General features: G+C 48.0%; 1 protein-coding gene across 1 annotated transcript in view; it reads right to left on the bottom strand.

The window, feature by feature from the left end:
* Positions 1-21770, bottom strand: part of LOC109884183 (inactive phospholipase C-like protein 1) — a 172392-nt gene that overhangs the window by 6357 nt on the left and 144265 nt on the right. Inside the window, exons 5-7 of the mRNA XM_031805724.1 lie at positions 13715-15406; positions 6078-6440; positions 236-439 (exon numbers count right to left, since the gene is read on the bottom strand). Coding sequence (XP_031661584.1) covers positions 236-439; positions 6078-6440; positions 13715-15406 — 2259 coding nt within the window. The remainder of the gene's footprint in view (positions 1-235; positions 440-6077; positions 6441-13714; positions 15407-21770) is intronic.

The following is a 21770-nucleotide window of genomic DNA, read 5'->3' as shown; positions in this document are numbered from 1 at the left end:
TCGCCCTCTCTCTCTCCTCTCACCCTCTCTCTCTCCTCTCTCTCTCCTCTCACCCTCTCTCTCTCCTCTCTCTCTCCTCTCGCCCTCTCTCTGTCATCTCTCTCTCCTCTCGCCCTCTCTCTGTCCTCTGTCTGAATTATATCTCTCTCCTAGTCATCTCTCCATTTATGGGAGGAAACACAGCTGGAGAGGAGGATGTGGGCTTGACACCACTCTCTCCCCATGCGGTCCCTACCATATCATAGTGGCTCAGTAGTTTGCGCGTGGTGTCAGTGATGCTGCCCAGGGCCTCCAAGTGGGGGTAGCCGTCCTTCAGGGTCATGCTGGCCCCCGGAGGGCCCTCTGGGGTCTGAAGCCGCGTGGCCAGGGTCTGGATGCACTGCTTCAGCTTGGCCACTGGGGGGAGCCCACAATGCTCCTTGAAAGTCATACTGGCCCTCTGGGGGGGACAGAGACAGAGAGAGACAGAGAGAGACAGAGAGAGACAGAGAGAGACAGAGACAGAGACAGAGACAGAGACAGAGACAGAGACAGACAGACAGAGGTCAGATGCAGGGTATTATAGGTATATACGGTGAGGTGTTTTTTTCTATCCATGTGACCTGAAAAAGTCCAGACTAAGAGAGGATAGGAAATCACAGCATCAGATAAGGTGTAAACTCAGACCACACATACAGTATACATCAAGTCAAGCACAGATTATAACACATAAAACACCTCTTATTGTCTGTGTGAATGTCAGGCCAATCTCTGGTCAGGTTCAGGTCATTCTAAATCAGGTAACGAGGCACTTGGGTGAGCCCCTTAATACCTAGGCTAGGGTCACCGAGGAGAGTAGACATGAAGGCATCCATGCTAAACATTTACTGTACTAGCTAATGTGTTTGGAAGGGAGGGAGGAAGGGAGGGAACTTACTGGGCTCTCTCAGAGGTCTCTATTGAGAGATCAGACACACTGCCAAAAAACACTGGGTGATCAGACACACTGCCAAAACACTGGGAGATCAGAAACACTGCCAAAACACTGGGAGATCAGACACCCTGCCAAAACACTGGGAGATCAGACACCCTGCCAAAACACTGGGAGATCAGACACCCTGCCAAAACACTGGGAGATCAGACACCCTGCCAAAACACTGGGAGATCAGACACCCTGGCCAAAACACTGGGAGATCAGACACACTACCAAAACACTGGGAGATCAGACACACTGCCAAAACACTGGGAGATCAGACACACTGCCAAAACACTGGGAGATCAGACACACTGTCAAAACACTGGGAGATCAGACACACTGCCAAAACACTGGGAGATCAGACACACTGCCAAAACACTGGGAGATCAGACACACTGTCAAAACACTGGGAGATCAGACACACTGCCAAAACACTGGGAGATCAGACACCCTGCCAAAACACTGGGAGATCAGACACCCTGCCAAAACAACTGGACCAGCACTCCCATTAGTGATTACCACAGCCCACCTGAGATCAGAGTGGGTTGGTTGTGAGTGTTTTTGTGTGGGCGGGGGCGGGGGCACACATTATGATTAATGTGTGGTAGACTGTGGCAGATGGCAGAGAGAGACAGACAGAGAGAGAGAGAGACAGACAGAGAGAGAGAGAGAGAGAGCGAGAAAGAGAGACAGAGAGAGAGAGAAAGAGAGACAGAGAGAGAGAGAGAGAGAGAGAGAGAGGAAGAGAGAAAGAGAGAGAGACAGAAAGAGAGAGAGAGACAGAGAGAAAGAGAGAGAGAGACAGAGAGAAAGAGAGAAAGAGACAGAAAGAGAGAGAGACAGAGAGAAAGAGAGAGAGAGAGAGGCAGAGAGAAAGAGAGAAAGAGAGAGAGAGAAAGAGACAGAAAGAGAGAGACAGATGGAGAGAGAGAGAGAGAGAGGCAGAGAGAAAGAGAGAAAGAGAGAGAGAAAGAGAGAGACAGAGACAGAGAGAGACAGACAGATGGAGAGAGAGAGAGAGAGAGAGAGATAGAGGCAGAAAGAGAGAGAGAGAGACAGAGAGAGACAGACAGATGGAGAGAGAGAGAGACAGAGAGAAAGGACAGATTGAAGTATGTGGACATGTGTGTTCGACTGTGTGGGTGGGTGTGTTAGTGCTGCACAATTAATGGAATTCACATGGAAATCACAATATTGACATGTGTAATATCCATATCGCAGAAGCATGCAATATTTTTTACCCCCTTTTCATGGTATCCAATTATTAGTAGCTACTATCTTGTCTCATCGCTACAACTCCCGTACGGCAGAGACGAAGGTTGAAAGTCATGCGTCCTCCGAAACACAACCCAACCAAGCCACACTGCTTCTTAACACAGCGCGCTTCCAACCCGGAAGCCAGCGGCACCAATGTGTCGGAGGAAACACCGTGCACCTGGCGACCTGGTTAGCATGCACTGCTTAGCATGCACTGGTTAGCATGCACTGACCTCCCGGTCGCGGCCGGCTGCGACAGAGCCTGGGCTCGAACCCAGAGTCTCTGGTGGCACAGGTAGACCTAGACCACTGCACCACCCGGGAGGCCAGCATGCAATATTTTGAAATGCCACTCAGCATTTATCTTTCTCTCCTCTTGTGGCTGCTTCCCACACACAAAGCCCCGCCCCCTGTCACTCAACCTGCACAGTTCCTCCTCCTCACTGTTAGATTCACTCTAACCTTTGCATGAGGTTTTGTTAGGTCAAGTGATGTCAACACATTGTTCCAAACAAGAACAATGCTGCTGTCCACTTTGCTTCTTAATATAAATCATGTTATTTCTAGGATTCCAACAGTTCATCCAAGTGGTTTGATCCATATCGCAGGTCACTTTAATAGATGGAACACTAGTCATTTTAATAATATGTTCATATTTGGATTACTCATCTACTGTATCTTAGTCTATGCCACTCTGACACTGCTCGTCCCAATATTTATATATTCCTTCACTTTAGATTGTGTGTATTGATAGATATTACTTGTCAGATATTACTGCACTGTTGGAGCTAGAAACACAAGCATATAGATGTTATTGCATAAACACAGCAATAACATCTGCAAAACCCATGTATGTGACAAATAAAATTGGATTATAATCTCAATATTTTGAGCAAAAAGTTTAATTGCATTTTTTGCCCATAATCGTGCAGCCCTAGTGTGTGTGTGTGTGTGTGTGTGTGTGTGACAGAGAGAGTGATTGTGTATAATAGAGATAAGTGGATCCAGATCAGATCTATGACTTATCTTCTCTGGTATTTATAGACTAGTGTATAATCCTCCTCTGTCTCTACTCACAGGTTGCGTCTGATTGCAGCACAGTCATACAATCTACTCTAGCCCAAATCACACTCCTCCAAGACTCACCACTGACTAACTAGAACACAAGAGCACATCGGCACCATCTGTTTGGGCAGGAAAATGTTTTCAAATGTATTTGTTAATTTCAATATTAAGTTAAATGCATTTGGTTATCTAAATTAGCCCTCTAGAGCCTAAGTGGGGGGTGGGGGGTTCTACTAAGTTAACATGTTGAATTGTTTCATGATAGTCATAACATGGATCATTTAGCTATTTGATTTTTAGGGCCCTTTAAGGTTTAAAAATAAATATACAAAACATATTTGATTAAACAATTAATTTGGCAGTGGTCTAGGGCACTGCATCGCAGTGCTAGCTGTGCCACCAGAGACTCTGGGTTCGAGCCCAGGCTCTGTCGTAACCGGCCGCGACCGGGAGGTCCGTGGGGCGACGCACAATTGGCCTAGCGTCGTCCGACTTAGGGAGGGTTTGGCCGGTAGGGATATCCTTGTCTCATCGCGCACCAGCGACTCCTGTGGCGGGCCGGGCGCAGTGCATGCTAACCAAGGTTGCCAGGTGCACAGTGTTTCCTCCGACACATTGGTGCGGCTGGCTTCCGGGTTGGATGTGCGCTGTGTTAAGAAGCAGTGCGGCTTGGTTGGGTTGAGTTTCGAAGGACGCATTACTTTCAACCTTCGTCTCTGCCGTACGTAGTTGTAGCGATGAGACAAGATAGTAGCTACTAACAATTGGATACCACGAAATTGGGGAGAAAAAGGGGTAAAGATTCAACAACAACAACAAAAAAATATTAAATGTTAAATTTGGCTTGTGAGGCTTGTGGGTGTCCTGGAGAAAAACAACTGATGAACGTATTTGTGAGAGTCTCACCTTTCCACAGAGGTCGGCAGGGTAGCATAGTGGTTAGAGTGTTGGACTAGTAACCGGAAGGTTGTGAGTTCAAACCCCCGAGCTGACAAGGTACAAATCTGTCGTTCTGCCCCTGAACAGGCAGTTAACCCACTGTTCCCAGGCCGTCATTGAAAATAAGAATGTGTTCTTAACTGACTTGCCTGGTTAAATAAAGGTAAAATTAAAAATAAAAAAAATATCAGTGTGTAGCCTAAACTGTTCAGATGCTACAGACAGACGTTGGCAGATCGTCTCTTCAGACGAGTCCTGTGAGGCTTGTGGGGTTCGTAGAACAAAACGGAGAACACCATCGTGTTTTTTATGAGTTAGAGGGGTCACAATAGTTTTGTATGAGTTAGAGGGGTCACAATAGTTTGTAGGTCAAACCGTTCAGATGCTACAGAAGACCGATATTTGGGATGTCTTATGGTCTGACAAACACCTCTCTAGCTCTGCCACCTTTCACGACAGGTGTCTTATGGTCTGACAAACACCTCTCTAGCTCTGCCACCTTTCACCACAGATGTCTCATGGTCTGACAAACACCTCTCTAGCTCTGCCACCTTTCACCACAGATGTCTCATGGTCTGACAAACACCTCTCTAGCTCTGCCACCTTTCACCACAGATGTCTCATGGTCTGACAAACACCTCTCTAGCTCTGCCACCTTTCACCACAGATGTCTCATGGTCTGACAAACACCTCTCTAGCTCTGCCACCTTTCACCACAGATGTCTCATGGTCTGACAAACACCTCTCTAGCTCTGCCACCTTTCACCACAGATGTCTCATGGTCTGACAAACACCTCTCTAGTTCTGCCACCTTTCACCACAGATGCAGGAGGGCGACATCGGAGGATGCAGTGGATTGAGACGCAGCCCATTCAATAAACTAATACGTTTCATATCTTAAACTGACGGATGTTGTTGGGACTTCTTAGTATTATGCCAATTAGATGTCCACTGTTAAAAAGGAACAGACAATTGATAGATTGATGACTGGAACGAACTGCAAAAATCACTGAAGCTGGTGACTCATTTCTCCCTCACTAACTTTAAGCACCAGCTGTCAGAGCAGCTCATAGATCACTGCACCTGTACATAGCCCATCTGTAAATAGCACATCAAACTACCTCATCCCCATACTGTTATTTATTTTGCTCCTTTGCACCCCAGTATCTCGTCTTGCACATTCATCTTCTGCACATCTATCACTCCAGTGTTTAATTGCTATCTGAAACTGGAAACACTCCCTCACTAGCTTTAAGCACCAACTGTCAGAGCAGCTCACAGATTACAGATTACTGCACCTGTACATAGCCCACCTATAATTTAGCCCAAACAACTACCTCTTTCCCTACTGTATTTATTTTATTTATTTATTTTTCTCCTTTGCACCCCATTATTTTTATTTCTACTTTGCACATTCTTCCACTGCAAATCTACCATTCCAGTGTTTTACTTGCTATATTGTATTTACTTTGCCACCATGGCCTTTTTTTGTTGCCTTTACCTCCCTTCTCACCTCATTTGCTCACATCGTATATAGACTTGTTTATACTGTATTATTGACTGTATGTTTGTTTTACTCCATGTGTAACTGTGTTGTTGTTTGTGACGCACTGCTTTGCTTTATCTTGGCCAGATCGCAGTTGTAAATGAGAACTTGTTCTCAACTGGCCTACCTGGTTAAATAAAGGTGAAATAAATAAATACAAAATGGTGGAAACTCCCTCTAGCCCCACATTACACTAATCAGATGACTGGAAATCCATGAAGGGAAGTGAGCCAGTCCATACTACATGGAAGAGAGGGACTTCTTCGCAACGCAGCAAGTGTGTGAGAAATCGAATTAACCTTTGACCCCTCTCACCTGTGCATCCTCCCGCAAGTCTGTGGCCTCCTTGAGAGGGGCGCTAGCGGGACGGAACGTATCATCCAGAGCTTTAATACCCGTGTTCCGTAGGGTCACGTACTCTCGCCCCCGCCGTACCCCTCTCCGCACAGACAGACCCCTCCTCTGGGCCTTTCCCCCCCCTCGCCGATTGGTCACGGCCACATGGACGAATAGGCTGGCGTGGGGCAAGGGGTCTCCCACCAGACCCAGCAGGGGCACGTTGCGGTAGCCCGGCTGAAGGCACTCGAAGGCCACGCTGTACTGGCCAATGAAGTCGTCTCCGATGTAGTCATCGTCCAATACCACGAAGCGGAGGAGCGCCAACTCCGGCATGTTCACCTGGGAAGGACAGACGGCAACCAATCATGAGCACAGGTGCAGCAACAGACACATTTCCAGGATTGTTACCCAATACTGTTGGATGGTGATGTATCTTCATTCCCCCGGGCCACATCAAATTATCCATGACATCGACATTCAGTATATTTGTACATTCAATATCACACATAGGTACATAATCAGGTATGCACATGTACTCACGCTCACACATTATTAACCTGGGTGGCATCAGTACAAACAGTATTAATAAGACAAATGAAATACATTGGAATAAAACCACCATGAACATGGTGAGGAATATATTAACTAGAACACCCACTGGCAGTAGCAGGACTTATGGCTGTGTTAGTGTGGCTATACATATTCATTGTGAGAGGAGACACAGACAGCAGATCATTATGACGCATAAACATCCAATAAAATACACCCACACACCGGAACACACACACACACACACACACACACACACACACACACACACACACACACACACACACACACAGAAACACAGACAGAAACACACACACAGAAACACACACACACACACACACAGAAACACACACACACACACACACACACACACAGAAACCCCCCCCCACACACACACACACAGAAACCCACACACACACACAGAAACCCACACACACTTACTGGTCCGCCATTGGTTTCTGGGCTCTCAGTGTGATGAATGTGTGAACGACTACATGTCCTCTACCCAGACCTGCCTGCTAACACCTCCATTCCTCGTTCCTGTATTACTGTTCGTCACATGGCCTTAAATTGTATCAATTTGTTTTCCTCGGTCACCCATGCTATTTACATTTTTCAATAATAAATCATTAGATTTTTCCATTGTGTTAAATGATGGTGTATTGATTGATTTCCAAGTTTTCAGTGTACATTTTTCAAGATGAGAAGAGAATCGTCCAGCCCATCTTGTATCTCACTACACCCCCATATGCCTCGTCTTGGAATATGCAGGCAGACGAGTTAAAAGTAAGTTTACATTGTAAAACTTCTGACAGACAACTTTCTATCTCCGCCTATAACTTTTGGACATCATAGCATTCCCAGAAGGCAGGGTTTGTTGAGTCATTGTTAGTTTTACACTTAAGACATGACTCTGCCAATGCGCTGTAGAATTTGTGAATTTTAGAATTCGTGTTTAATAAATTCTATACATTCATTTATTCTGGAGTAAGTGTACATTTTCGTTAAGTGTAGAATTTGTGAATTTTGTCTCTTGTATAATAAATTCTATACATTCATTTATTGTGAATGAAGCGTACATGTTCATTAACTGTAATTTCGTAAGTTATATTCCAACATTTTCCTCCATCTTGTGCCAACATCAGTTCTTTTTAAGTCTTGGTTCCAATAGTTTATACAGCTCATTCTGTGCTAGTGTAGATTTTAACGTTTTAGCATGGAGCTCCATCAATCTAATAGGGATGTACAGATGTAGGATCTTCATTTGATCACCCTGTTGCAGGATACATTTCCAGGACATTTACAAAAGTGTAGTGTATTTGAGGTTTAAAAGAGGCATGAAGAGGGGAGTCTAAACAGCATCCCCCTCTCTCTGTGTGTGTGTGTTCCCAGAGAGGACCCATGTGTCTCTGCCTCGTGAGTGTGTGTCTGTAGAGTCACGCCACATTACCTTCTAGTCGCCCACCAAGCCTTAGGTTACTGGCCACAGGGATAATGAGCTAAACAGAGCTTAACCACTGGCTTTGGTTTCTTTCTTAGTTGTTAAAGTTTTTACAATACTTTGTAGTTCATGTTTTGTTTTTAGTCTTTTCTCATAACATAAGACCATTGTTCTTAACATATTGTTATGATCTGCAATACAACTAGATTAGCGTGCCACACCATTGGTCAATACTACCGTAGACCTACTCTCCAACTGTTCTCTCTCCATTCCCACATTTGACATCATGACGACATGGGTAGTGTTGTATAATCCCTGACCATCTGTCTTCATAACTAAATCTCCCACAAGGGCTCAGGGGAATCACAATGGCTCTGTCTGTCTGTCGCTATGGGAATGGAATGAGAGCTCTGTCTGTCGCTATGGGAATGGAATGGCTCGGTCTGTCAGTCGCTATGGGAATGGAATGAAAGCTCTGTCTGTCTGTTGTTATGGGAATGGAATGAGAGCTCTGTCTGTCGCTATGGGAATGGAATGAGAGCTCTGTCTGTCGCTATGGGAAGGGAATGAGAGCTCTGTCTGTCGCTATGGGAATAGAATGGTTCTGTCTGTTTGTTGCTATTAGAATGGAATGAGAGCTCTGTCTGTCTGTCGCTATGGGAATGGATTGAGAGCTCTGTCTGTCGCTATGGGAATGTATTGGCTCTGTCTGTCTGTCGCTATGGGAATGGAATGTTTCTGTCTGTCTGTTGTTATGGGAATGGAATTGGCTCTGTCTGTCGCTATGGGAATGGAATGAGAGCTGTGTCTGTCTGTCACTATGGGAATGGAATGTTTCTGTCTGTCTGTCGCTATGGGAATGGAATGAGAGCTCTGTCTGTCTGTTGCTATGAGAATGGAATGAGAGCTCTGTCTGTCTGTCGCTATGGGAATGGAATGAGAGCTGTGTCTGTCTGTCACTATGGGAATGGAATGTTTCTGTCTGTCTGTCGCTATGGGAATGGAATGGCTGTCTGTCTGTCGCTATGGGAATGGAATTGAGAGCTCTGTCTGTCTGTCGCTATGGGAATGGAATCAGAGCTCTGTCTGTCTGTCGCTATGGGAATGGAATGGCTCTGTCTGCCTGTCGCTATGGGAAGTGAATTGGCTCTGTCTGTCTGTCACTATGGGAATGGAATGAGAGCTCTGTCTGTCGCTATGGGAATGGAATGAGAGCTCTGTCTGTCGCTATGGGAATGGAATGGCTCTGTCTTTCTGTCTGTCTGTCACTATGGGAATTGAATTGGCTCTGTCTGTCTGTCGCTATGGGATTGGAATGAGAGCTCTGTCTGTCTGTCGCTATGGGAATGAATGAGAGCTCTGTCTGTCGCTATGGGAATGGAATGAGAGCTCTGTCTGTCTGTTGCTATGGGAATGGAATGAGAGCTCTGTCTGTCTGTTGCTATGGGAATGGAATGAGAGCTCTGTCTGTCTGTTGCTATGAGAATGGAATGAGAGCTCTGTCTGTCTGTCGCTATGGGAATGGAATGAGAGCTCTGTCTGTCGCTATGCGAATGGATTGGCTCTGTCTGTCTGTCGCTATGGGAATGGAATGAGAGCTCTGTCTGTCTGTCGCTATGGGAATGGAATGAGAGCTCTGTCTGTCTGTCGCTATGGGAATGGATTGGCTCTGTCGGTCTGTCACTATGGGAATGGAATGAGAGCTCTGTCTGTCTGTCGCTATGGGAATGGAATGGCTTTGTCGGTCTGTCGCTAGGGGAATGGAATGGCCCTGTCTGTCTGTCACTATGGGAATGGAATAAGAGCTCTGTCTGTCTGTCGCTATGGGAATGGAATGGCTTTGTCGGTCTGTCGCTAGGGGAATGGAATGGCCCTGTCTGTCTGTCACTATGGGAATGGAATGAGAGCTCTGTCTGTCTGTCGCTATGGGAATGGATTGGCTCTGTCTGTCTGTCACTATGGGAATGGAATGAGAGCTCTGTCTGTCTGTCGCTATGGGAATGGAATGAGAGCTCTGTCTGTTGCTATGGGAATGGAATTGGCTCTGTCTGTCTGTCGCTATGGGAATGGAATGTTTCTGCCTGTCTGTCGCTATGGGAATGGAATGAGAGCTCTGTCTGTCTGTAACTATGGGAATGGAATTGGCTCTGTCTGTCTGTCGCTATGGGAATGGAATGTTTCTGCCTGTCTGTCGCTATGGGAATGGAATGAGAGCTCTGTCTGTCGCTATGGGAATGGAATGAGAGCTCTGTCTGTCGCTATGCGAATGGATTGGCTCTGTCTGTCTGTCGCTATGGGAATGGAATGAGAGCTCTGTCTGTCTGTCGCTATGGGAATGGAATGAGAGCTCTGTCTGTCTGTCGCTATGGGAATAGAATGGTTCTGTCTGTTTGTTGCTATTAGAATGGAATGAGAGCTCTGTCTGTCTGTCGCTATGGGAATGGATTGAGAGCTCTGTCTGTCGCTATGGGAATGTATTGGCTCTGTCTGTCTGTCGCTATGGGAATGGGATGTTTCTGTCTGTCTGTTGTTATGGGAATGGAATTGGCTCTGTCTGTCGCTATGGGAATGGAATGAGAGCTGTGTCTGTCTGTCACTATGGGAATGGAATGTTTCTGTCTGTCTGTCGCTATGGGAATGGAATGAGAGCTCTGTCTGTCTGTTGCTATGAGAATGGAATGAGAGCTCTGTCTGTCTGTCGCTATGGGAATGGAATGTTTCTGTCTGTCTGTCGCTATGGGAATGGAATGGCTGTCTGTCTGTCGCTATGGGAATGGAATGAGAGCTCTGTCTGTCTGTCGCTATGGGAATGGAATGAGAGCTCTGTCTGTCTGTCGCTATGGGAATGGAATGGCTCTGTCTGCCTGTCGCTATGGGAAGTGAATTGGCTCTGTCTGTCTGTCACTATGGGAATGGAATGAGAGCTCTGTCTGTCGCTATGGGAATGGAATGAGAGCTCTGTCTGTCGCTATGGGAATGGAATGGCTCTGTCTGTCTGTCTGTCTGTCACTATGGGAATTGAATTGGCTCTGTCTGTCTGTCGCTATGGGATTGGAATGAGAGCTCTGTCTGTCTCTCGCTATGGGAATGAATGAGAGCTCTGTCTGTCGCTATGGGAATGGAATGAGAGCTCTGTCTGTCTGTTGCTATGGGAATGGAATGAGAGCTCTGTCTGTCTGTTGCTATGGGAATGGAATGAGAGCTCTGTCTGTCTGTTGCTATGAGAATGGAATGAGAGCTCTGTCTGTCTGTCGCTATGGGAATGGAATGAGAGCTCTGTTTGTCTGTAACTATGGGAATGGAATTGGCTCTGTCTGTCTGTCGCTATGGGAATGGAATGTTTCTGCCTGTCTGTCGCTATGGGAATGGAATGAGAGCTCTGTCTGTCGCTATGGGAATGGAATGAGAGCTCTGTCTGTCGCTATGCGAATGGATTGGCTCTGTCTGTCTGTCGCTATGGGAATGGAATGAGAGCTCTGTCTGTCTGTCGCTATGGGAATGGAATGAGAGCTCTGTCTGTCTGTCGCTATGGGAATGGATTGGCTCTGTCGGTCTGTCACTATGGGAATGGAATGAGAGCTCTGTCTGTCTGTCGCTATGGGAATGGAATGGCTTTGTCGGTCTGTCGCTAGGGGAATGGAATGGCCCTGTCTGTCTGTCACTATGGGAATGGAATAAGAGCTCTGTCTGTCTGTCGCTATGGGAATGGAATGGCTTTGTCGGTCTGTCGCTAGGGGAATGGAATGGCCCTGTCTGTCTGTCACTATGGGAATGGATTGAGAGCTCTGTCTGTCTGTCGCTATGGGAATGGATTGGCTCTGTCTGTCTGTCACTATGGGAATGGAATGAGAGCTCTGTCTGTCTGTCGCTATGGGAATGGAATGAGAGATCTGTCTGTTGCTATGGGAATGGAATTGGCTCTGTCTGTCTGTCGCTATGGGAATGGAATGTTTCTGCCTGTCTGTCGCTATGGGAATGGAATGAGAGCTCTGTCTGTCTGTAACTATGGGAATGGAATTGGCTCTGTCTGTCTGTCGCTATGGGAATGGAATGTTTCTGCCTGTCTGTCGCTATGGGAATGGAATGAGAGCTCTGTCTGTCGCTATGGGAATGGAATGAGAGCTCTGTCTGTCGCTATGCGAATGGATTGGCTCTGTCTGTCTGTCGCTATGGGAATGGAATGAGAGCTCTGTCTGTCTGTCGCTATGGGAATGGAATGAGAGCTCTGTCTGTCTGTCGCTATGGGAATGGAATGGCTCTGTCTGTCTGTCCCTATGGGAATGGAATGAGAGCTCTGTTTGTTGCTATGGGATTGGAATGGCTCTGTCGGTCTGTCGCTAGGGGAATGGAATGGCCCTGTCTGTCTGTCGCTATGGGAATGGAATGAGAGCTCTGTCTGTCTGTCGCTATGGGAATGGATTGGCTCTGTCTGTCTGTCACTATGGGAATGGAATGAGAGCTCTGTCTGTCTGTCGCTATGGGAATGGAATGGCTTTGTCGGTCTGTCGCTAGGGGAATGGAATGGCCCTGTCTGTCTGTCACTATGGGAATGGAATGAGAGCTCTGTCTGTCTGTCGCTATGGGAATGGAATGGCTTTGTCGGTCTGTCGTTAGGGGAATGGAATGGCCCTGTCTGTCTGTCACTATGGGAATGGAATGAGAGCTCTGTCTGTCTGTCGCTATGGGAATGGATTGGCTCTGTCTGTCTGTCACTATGGGAATGGAATGAGAGCTCTGTCTGTCTGTCGCTATGGGAATGGAATGAGAGCTCTGTCTGTCTGTTGCTATGGGAATGGAATTGGCTCTGTCTGTCTGTCGCTATGGGAATGGAATGTTTCTGTCTGTCGCTATGGGAATGGAATGAGAGCTCTGTCTGTCGCTATGGGAATGGAATGGCTCTGTCTGTCGCTATGGGGAATGGAATGAGAGTTCTGTCTGTCTGTCGCTATGGGAATGGAATGACTGTCTGTCGCTATGGGAATGGAATGGCTTTGTCGGTCTGTCGCTATGGGAATGGAATGGCTTTGTCGGTCTGTCACTATGGGAATGGAATGAGAGCTCTGTGTATGTCGCTATGGGAATGGATTGAGAGCTGTCTGTCTGTCACTATGGGAATGGATTGAGAGCTGTCTGTTGCTATGGGAATGGCTCTGTCTGTCTGTTGCTATGGGAATGGAATGAGAGCTCTGTCTGTCGCTATGGGAATGGAATGAGAGCTCTGTCTGTCTGTCGCTATGGGAATGGAATGAGAGCTCTGTCTGTCTGTCGCTATGGGAATGGAATGAGAGCTCTGAAGGGAATAGTCCATGTGATGGATGAATAGTGGAAAGGCTCTTTACAAATAAAACGTATTGTTGTGTATCCTTATGAAATGGATGTTTGCGTTATGTGTTGTCATTATTATCAGGGACAAACACATAGTGTGTCCAGATTTAGCAGGCAAAACTGGTTGAAATGACTGTCAGTTTGTGTTCGTAATGACATCATTTCACTGTCCACTGGAACTGCATTAGATGTTAAAGTGTAAGAACACTCAGGTTGTGTGTGTGGACCGTGCTCTTAGTCTGAGGATATGTTGGTGAAATCTCAGGTGTATGTGTTGTCTACATTACTGATCTCTCACCTGAAACTCAAAAGTCTCATCAAACAGTGGGTCATCCTGGTTCTGTGCTGCAGTCCTGGTCCGTTGCTCAGCGCAGTCCGCCGGTACCCCATGCAGCTCCAGAACCACGTAGGGATCTATAACCTCTCCTTTAGCCCCGGCGCCCTGCGGCTTGGGCAGGCTGTGAGCGCTGATCACCTTCACCCTGAGGGTCTGAGGGGGAACGCCAGGCACACAGCCCTGGGTCACAGCACTGAAGTAGGACACCTCATCTCTCATGACCCCTGGCCGCAGCACGAAGCCACAGCCCCCGTTCTGGGTGAACCGGCCTCTGTGGAGGTCCAGCATGGCCCCGGGGGTCTGCTGGTTGAGGGCCACTAGCTGGACCCCGCCCTTCCAGTAGCCCTGGGGGTTGGGGTTGGAGGAGTCCAGGCGGACGGAGCTTGGCCGAACACGGCTCAGGGTGCGCTTGGTGAAGCTTACTAATTCCTCTGGGCTCTCACTGGCCAGCCGTCCCGCTTCTCCCTCCCCCAGGGAGCACAGTGTCCAATAGGGCGACTCAGGGGGAAAGGGCGTGCCCGGCGTGGAGGGGGTGCTGGGCGGGGAGTGCTGCTGTCCTTGTTTCCTTGTTTCTCGGTGGTTGTAGAAGCTACGGCTTCCGGTTCTAGCCACGCCCACAAGATCTGATAGCTCGTGTCGGAGGCGGAGTCTCCTGGGCTGAGGGGGCGGGGGCACCACTAAAACCGCGCCCAGTTCCTCCTCCCCGGGTATGGTCATTTTCCGACCAGCCAAGGGCCCGCCCCCCCCTATCTCCTCGTCCTCCTCTGACACCTCTCCCTCAGACCCCTCCTCTTCGGGCGGTAGCTTCTTCCCCACCAGCAGCACTCGGCCCTTCAGCTGCTCTGGGGAGGGTAGGGTGGTGGCTCGCCCCCCCAGGCTGACCGGCAGGGCCTCAGGGGTGTAGAGACGTGTAGAGAATACTTTCCTCAGGTGCTGGGCCAAGGTACGCTGCTGGGAGGGAGAACAGCGCTGGCACAGGTAGAGCAGAAGTGGATAGGGTGAGGTCAGGAAGGCGTACTTATTGACCACCTCCAGGGCACTGCGGATGGTGACCGGGGCGTGGTGGGGATGATGGTGGTGGTGGTGGTGGTGGTGGTGGGCATCAGGACCATAGTCCACCCCCAGGAGTGGCTCCCCCTCTGGGCCGTCTGTCACCCCCAGCTCTAGGCACCGACACCCGGCCTGGAGAGCCCTGGTCAGGCCCCCTAGATCAGCCCTCCCATGGACCTGGTCATCCAGGAGATAGGACCGATAGGAGGTACTGATGTAGTAGTGGGACAGGGGCAGGCTCATATCCTGACACACTGCCTGGTGCTCCACGTCAAACAGCTGGCACTCTGGGGACTGCAGGTAGCGGGAGAATCCATCCAGAGCCAGTAGACCTCTCTCTTTCCCAGGACCGGAGGGCTCGAAGCGTCGGACCAGTTCCAGACAGCCCTCGGCCGTGGCCAGAGACAGGCCTTGCTCCGTCTCCAGGAAGAGACGGAGGTCCTGGGCGTCCAGACACTCGCGGTCCTTGGAGAGTTGGACCAACAGGAAGTAGACGTCTGGGCGAGTGCATAGCTCACAGAAGGCCTCCTGGAACTCCTCGCGCGTCACGTGAGACGTCAGCTTCTCCTTGCTCCTCTGGATCTCCTTGAACCTCAGGCGCACCTGGAGGTGGGGGGGGGGGGATTTGGAGGGAAGGAGCGGGAAAAGGGAAGAAGGGATGAGACAGAGGAAGGATGAATGATGAGAGAAAGAGGAAATGCAGAGAGATGAGAAGAGCAGGTTTAGAAAGGGCAGTGAAATGTAAATATTCCACAGAGTGTAGGAATTATTGAGCTAAATTATAGGGTGCCCATTATTCTACAATTAAATTAACTTAATTTAATTTCGGTTTATTTCCTTACTAGAACGGATTTGAAAGAAATCTACCTACCCTTCCATGCTACTAGCCCACTGACTAGAGCCCCTGGCCTACCCTTCCATGCTACTAGCCCCCTGACTAGAGCCCCTGGCCTACCCTTCCATGCTACTAGCCCCCTGACTAGAGCCCCTGGCCTACTCTTCCATGCTACTAGCCCCCTGACTAGAGCCCTTGGCCTACCCTTCCATGCTACTAGCCCACTGACTAGAGCCCCTGGCCTACCCTTCCATGCTACTAGCCCCCTGACTAGAGCCCCTGGCCTACCCTTCCATGCTACTAGCCCCCTGACTAGAGCCCCTGGCCTACTCTTCCATGCTACTAGCCCCCTGACTAGAGCCCTTGGCCTACCCTTCCATGCTACTAGTCCCCTGACTAGTGCCCATGGCCTACCCTACCATGCTACTAGCTTCCTGACTAGAGTCCCTGGCCTACCCTTCCATGCTACTAGCCCCCTGACTAGAGCCCCTGGCCTACCCTTCCATGCTACTAGCCCCCTGACTAGAGCCCCTGGCCTACCCTTCCATACTACTAGCCCCCTGACTAGTGCCCCTGGCCTACCCTTCCATGCTACTAGCTTCCTGACTAGAGTCCCTGGCTTACCCTTCCATGCTACTAGCCCCCTGACTAGTGCCCCTGGCCTACCCTTCCATGCTAATAGCCCCCTGACTAGAGCCCCTGGCCTATCCTTCCATGCTACTAGCCCCCTGACTAGTGCCCCTGGCCTACCCTTCCATGCTACTAGCTTCCTGACTAGAGTCCCTGGCTTACCGTTCCATGCTACTAGCCCCCTGACTAGTGCCCCTGGCCTACCCTTCCATGCTACTAGCCCCCTGACTAGAGCCCCTGGCCAACCCTTCCATGCTACTAGCCCCCTGGCTAGAGCCCCTGGCCTACCCTTCCATGCTACTAGCCCCCTGACTAGAGCCCCTGGCCTACCCTTCCATACTACTAGCCCCCTGACTAGTGCCCCTGGCCTACCCTTCCATGCTACTAGCCCCCTGACTAGAGCCCCTGGCCAACCCTTCCATGCTACTAGCCCCCTGGCTAGAGCCCCTGGCCTACCCTTCCATGCTACTAGCCCCCTGACTAGAGCCCCTGGCCTACCATTCCATGATACTAGCCCCCTGACTTGTGCCCCTGGCCTACCCTTCCATGCTACTAGCCCCCTGACTAGTGCCCCTGGGCTACCTTTCCATGCCAAATAGCCCACCCAATTGACCTACCTCATCCCCATACTGTTTTTATTTATTAACTTTTCTGCTCTTTTGCACACCAATATCTCTACCTGTACATGACCATCTGATCATTTATCACTCCAGTGTTAATCTGCTAAATTGTAATTATTCGCCCACCTCCTCATGCCTTTTGCACACATTGTATATAGACTCCCCCTTTGGTTTCTACTGTGTTATTGACTTGTTAATTGTTTACTCCATGTGTAACTCTGTGTTGTTGTTTACTCCATGTGTAACTCTGTGTTGTCTGTTCACACTGCTATGCTTTATCTTGGCCAGGTCGCAGTTGTAAATGAGAACTTGTTCTCAACTAGACTACCTGGTTAAATAAAGGTGTTCTCAACTAGCCTACCTGGTTAAATAAAGGTGAAATAAATAAACTAATAATAAATGGTCTACAGGAGAGACATTCACACACATGGGCATCTGTACTGATTTCACAGCGGGCTTCAAACCCAGTGCCTGAGCGTTGATTCAGACAGATTAGCTATGGAGCTGCAGTCCAGCACGAACACACACACACCTACATGCCCTCTCACACACACACCCTCTCACACAAACACCTCTGATTGGCTGTATTTAGGCCTGTGTATCTCCAGCTGCTATCTGGTTTCCTACTGTTTATCCCAGAATATCTTCATCCTTGTCAAAATGTCCTGCGGCGTGATTCAGTTGACTATAATATTGCTCTGATGTTCTCTACTGTTAGGTCGTCAGCAGTCCTTGATATTTCCTGTCTGTATACATTATGAACACTGAGTATATCAAACAAGGACCGCAATGGAAATAAGCTGTTAATGTTTATTGTGTTATCCTTGATGATTTGTATGTGGAGGCGTCACCAGCTGGAGGACTATTATGAATGGATTTTACAAATAAATTACAAATAAATTAAATCAATCAATCAACATTAAGAACACCCTCCTAATATTGAGTTGTACCCTCTTTTGCCCTCAGAATATCCTCTAATTCGTCGGACTATGGATTCTACAATGTGTCCAAAGCGTTCCACAGGGATGCTGGCCCATATTGACTCTACAAGGTGTCCAAAGCGTTCCACAAGGATGCTGGCCCATGTTGACTCTACAAGGTGTCCAAAGCGTTCCACAAGGATGCTGGCCCATGTTGACTCTACAAGGTGTCCAAAGCGTTCCACAAGGATGCTGGCCCATGTTGACTCTACAAGGTGTCCAAAGCGTTCCACAGGGATGCTGGCCCATGTTGACTCTACAAGGTGTCCAAAGCGTTCCACAAGGATGCTGGCCCATGTTGACTCTACAAGGTGTCCAAAGCGTTCCACAAGGATGCTGGCCCATGTTGACTCTACAAGGTGTCCAAAGCGTTCCACAGGGATGCTGGCCCATGTTGACTCTACAAGGTGTCCAAAGCGTTCCACAGGGATGCTGGTTCATGTTGACTCTACAAGGTGTCCAAAGCGTTCCACAGGGATGCTGGCCCATGTTGACTCTACAAGGTGTCCAAAGCGTTCCACAAGGATGCTGGCCCATGTTGACTCTACAAGGTGTCCAAAGCGTTCCACAAGGATGCTGGCCCATGTTGACTCTACAAGGTGTCCAAAGCGTTCCACAAGGATGCTGGCCCATGTTGACTCTACAAGGTGTCTAAAGCGTTCCACAAGGATGCTGGCCCATGTTGACTCTACAAGGTGTCCAAAGCGTTCCACAGGGATGCTGGCCCATGTTGACTCTACAAGGTGTCCAAAGCGTTCCACAGGGATGCTGGTTCATGTTGACTCTACAAGGTGTCCAAAGCGTTCCACAGGGATGCTGGCCCATGTTGACTCTACAAGGTGTCCAAAGCGTTCCACAAGGATGCTGGCCCATGTTGACTCTACAAGGTGTCCAAAGCGTTCCACAAGGATGCTGGCCCATGTTGACTCTACAAGGTGTCCAAAGCGTTCCACAAGGATGCTGGCCCATGTTGACTCTACAAGGTGTCCAAAGCGTTCCACAAGGATGCTGGCCCATGTTGACTCTACAAGGTGTCCAAAGCGTTCCACAGGGATGCTGGCCCATGTTGACTCTACAAGGTGTCCAAAGCGTTCCACAGGGATGCTGGCCCATGTTGACTCTACAAGGTGTCCAAAGCGTTCCACAAGGATGCTGGCCCATGTTGACTCTACAAGGTGTCCAAAGCGTTCCACAAGGATGCTGGCCCATGTTGACTCTACAAGGTGTCCAAAGCGTTCCACAAGGATGCTGGCCCATGTTGACTCTACAAGGTGTCCAAAGCGTTCCACAAGGATGCTGGCCCATGTTGACTCTACAAGGTGTCCAAAGCGTTCCACAAGGATGCTGGCCCATGTTGACTCTACAAGGTGTCCAAAGCGTTCCACAAGGATGCTGGCCCATGTTGACTCTACAAGGTGTCCAAAGCGTTCCACAAGGATGCTGGCCCATGTTGACTCTACAAGGTGTCCAAAGCGTTCCACAAGGATGCTGGCCCATGTTGACTCTACAAGGTGTTGAAAGCGTTCCACAGGGATGCTGGCCCATGTTGACTCTACAAGGTGTCCAAAGCGTTCCACAGGGATGCTGGCCCATGTTGACTCTACAAGGTGTCCAAAGCTTTCCACAAGGATGCTGGCCCATGTTGACTCCAATGCTTCCCAGTTGTGTCAAGTTGGCTGGATGTCCTTTGGGTGTTGGACCATTCTTCATACACAAAGGAAACTGTTGAGCGTGAAAAACCCAGCAGCATTGCAGTTCATGACACAAACCGGTACGCCTGGCACCTACTACCCTTCCCTGCTCAAAGGCACTTAAATTGTTTGTGTGGTTCATTCACCCTCTGAATGGCATACATACACAATCCATGTTTCAATTGTCTCAAGGCTAAAAAAAGTATCCTCCCCTTCATCTACATTGATTAAAGTGGATGTAACAAGTGACCTATAAATACGGAATCATAGCTTTCACCTGGATTCACCTGGTCTGTCTATGTCATGGACAGAGCAGGTGTTCTTAATGTTTTTTCCCCTACTCAGTATGTATATATACAATTGAATTCTGAAGTTTACATATGCTTAGGTTAGAGTCATTAAAACTCATTTTTCAACCACTCCACAAATGTATTGTTAACAAACTATAGTTTTATCAAGTCGGTTAGGACATCTACTGTGTGCATGACACAAGTCATTTTCCAGCAATTGTTTACAGACAGATTATGACATTTAAAATTCACTGTATCACAATTCCAGTGGGTCAGAAGTTCACATACACTAAGTTGACTGTGCCTTTCAACAGCTTGGAAAATACCAGAAAATTATGTCATGGCTTTAGAAGCTTCTGATAGGCTAATTGACATTATTTGAGTCAATTGGAGGTGTACCTATGGCTGTATTTCAAGGTCTACCTTCAAACTCAGTGCCTCTTTGTTTGACATCATGGGAAAATTAAAAGAAATCAGCCAAGACCTCCACAAGTCTGGCTCTTCCTTGGGAGCAAGATCCAAATGCCTGAAGGTACCACGTTCATCTGTACAAACAATAGTACACAAGTATAATCAACATGGGACCACGCAGCCGTCATACAGCTCAGGAAGAAGACATTGGTGCGAAAAGTGCAAATCAATCCCCGAATAACAGCAAAGGACCTTTTGAAGATGCTGGAGGAAATAGGTACAAAAGTATCTATATCCACAGTAAAATGAGTCCTATATCGACACAACCTGAAAGGCCGCTCAGCAAGGATGAAGCCACTGCTCCAAAACCACCATAAAAAAAGCCAGACTACGGTTTGTAACTGCACGTGGGGACAAAGATCGTACTTTTTGGAGAAATGTCCTCTGGTCTGATTAAACAAAAATAGAACTATTTGGCCATAATGACCATCGTTATGTTTGGAGGAAAAAGGGTGAGGATTGCAAGCCGAAGAACACCATCCCATCCGTGAAGCACGGGGGTGGCAGCATCATGTTGTGGGGGTGCTATGCTGCAGGGGGGATTGGTGCACTTCACAAAATAATGGCATCATGAGGAAGTAAAATTATATATATTCTATTTAATATATTGAAGCAACATCTCAAGACATCAGTCTGCGGCCTGCTAACCGTTAGCTGTCTTACCGGCTGCTATCTGAATAGACAATCGGACAATTTTTTTATTATTATTTTTTTTTTTTAATTATTTTTTTAATTATTATTATTATATTTTCTTCTTGGGCCTCTATAACTATATCTATTGTTTTATTTTTGTTGTTGTTGTGTGATTTGGATTAATCCCCTCTACCACACGGAACCCCACTAATCTACTGACGGAACGTAAGGGGTGGCTAACAGACCTCCATCCTATGCTAGCTTGCTACCGATGCCCTGGCTAGCTGTCTAAATCACCAACCAACCTCTCCACTCACCGGACCCTTTTGATCACTCGACTAAGCATGCCTATCCTTAATGTCAATATGTCTTGTCCATTTCTGTTCTGGTTAGTGTTTATTGGCTTATTTCACTGTAGAGCCTCTAGTCCTGCTCACTATACCTTATCCAACCTATTAGTTCCACCACCCACACATGCAATGACATCTCCTGGTTTCAACGATGTTTCTAGAGACAATATCTCTCTCTTCATCACTCAATACCTAGGTTTACCTCCACTGTATTCACATCCTGCCATACATTTGTCTGTACATTATACCTTGATGCTATTTTATCGCCCCCAGAAACCTCCTTTTACTCTATGTTCCAGACGTTCTAGACGACCAATTCTCATAGCTTTTAGCCGTACCCTTATTCTACTCCTCCTATGTTCCTCTGGCGATGTAGAGGTGAATCCAGGCCCTGCAGTGCCTAGCTCCACTCCTATTCCCCAGGCGCTCTCTTTTGACGACTTCTGTAACCGTAATAGCCTTGGTTT

This window comes from Oncorhynchus kisutch, linkage group LG26, assembly GCF_002021735.2.
Source record: "Oncorhynchus kisutch isolate 150728-3 linkage group LG26, Okis_V2, whole genome shotgun sequence".
Classification (NCBI taxonomy): domain Eukaryota; kingdom Metazoa; phylum Chordata; class Actinopteri; order Salmoniformes; family Salmonidae; genus Oncorhynchus; species Oncorhynchus kisutch.
This window is presented reverse-complemented; position numbering and strand designations above follow the sequence as displayed.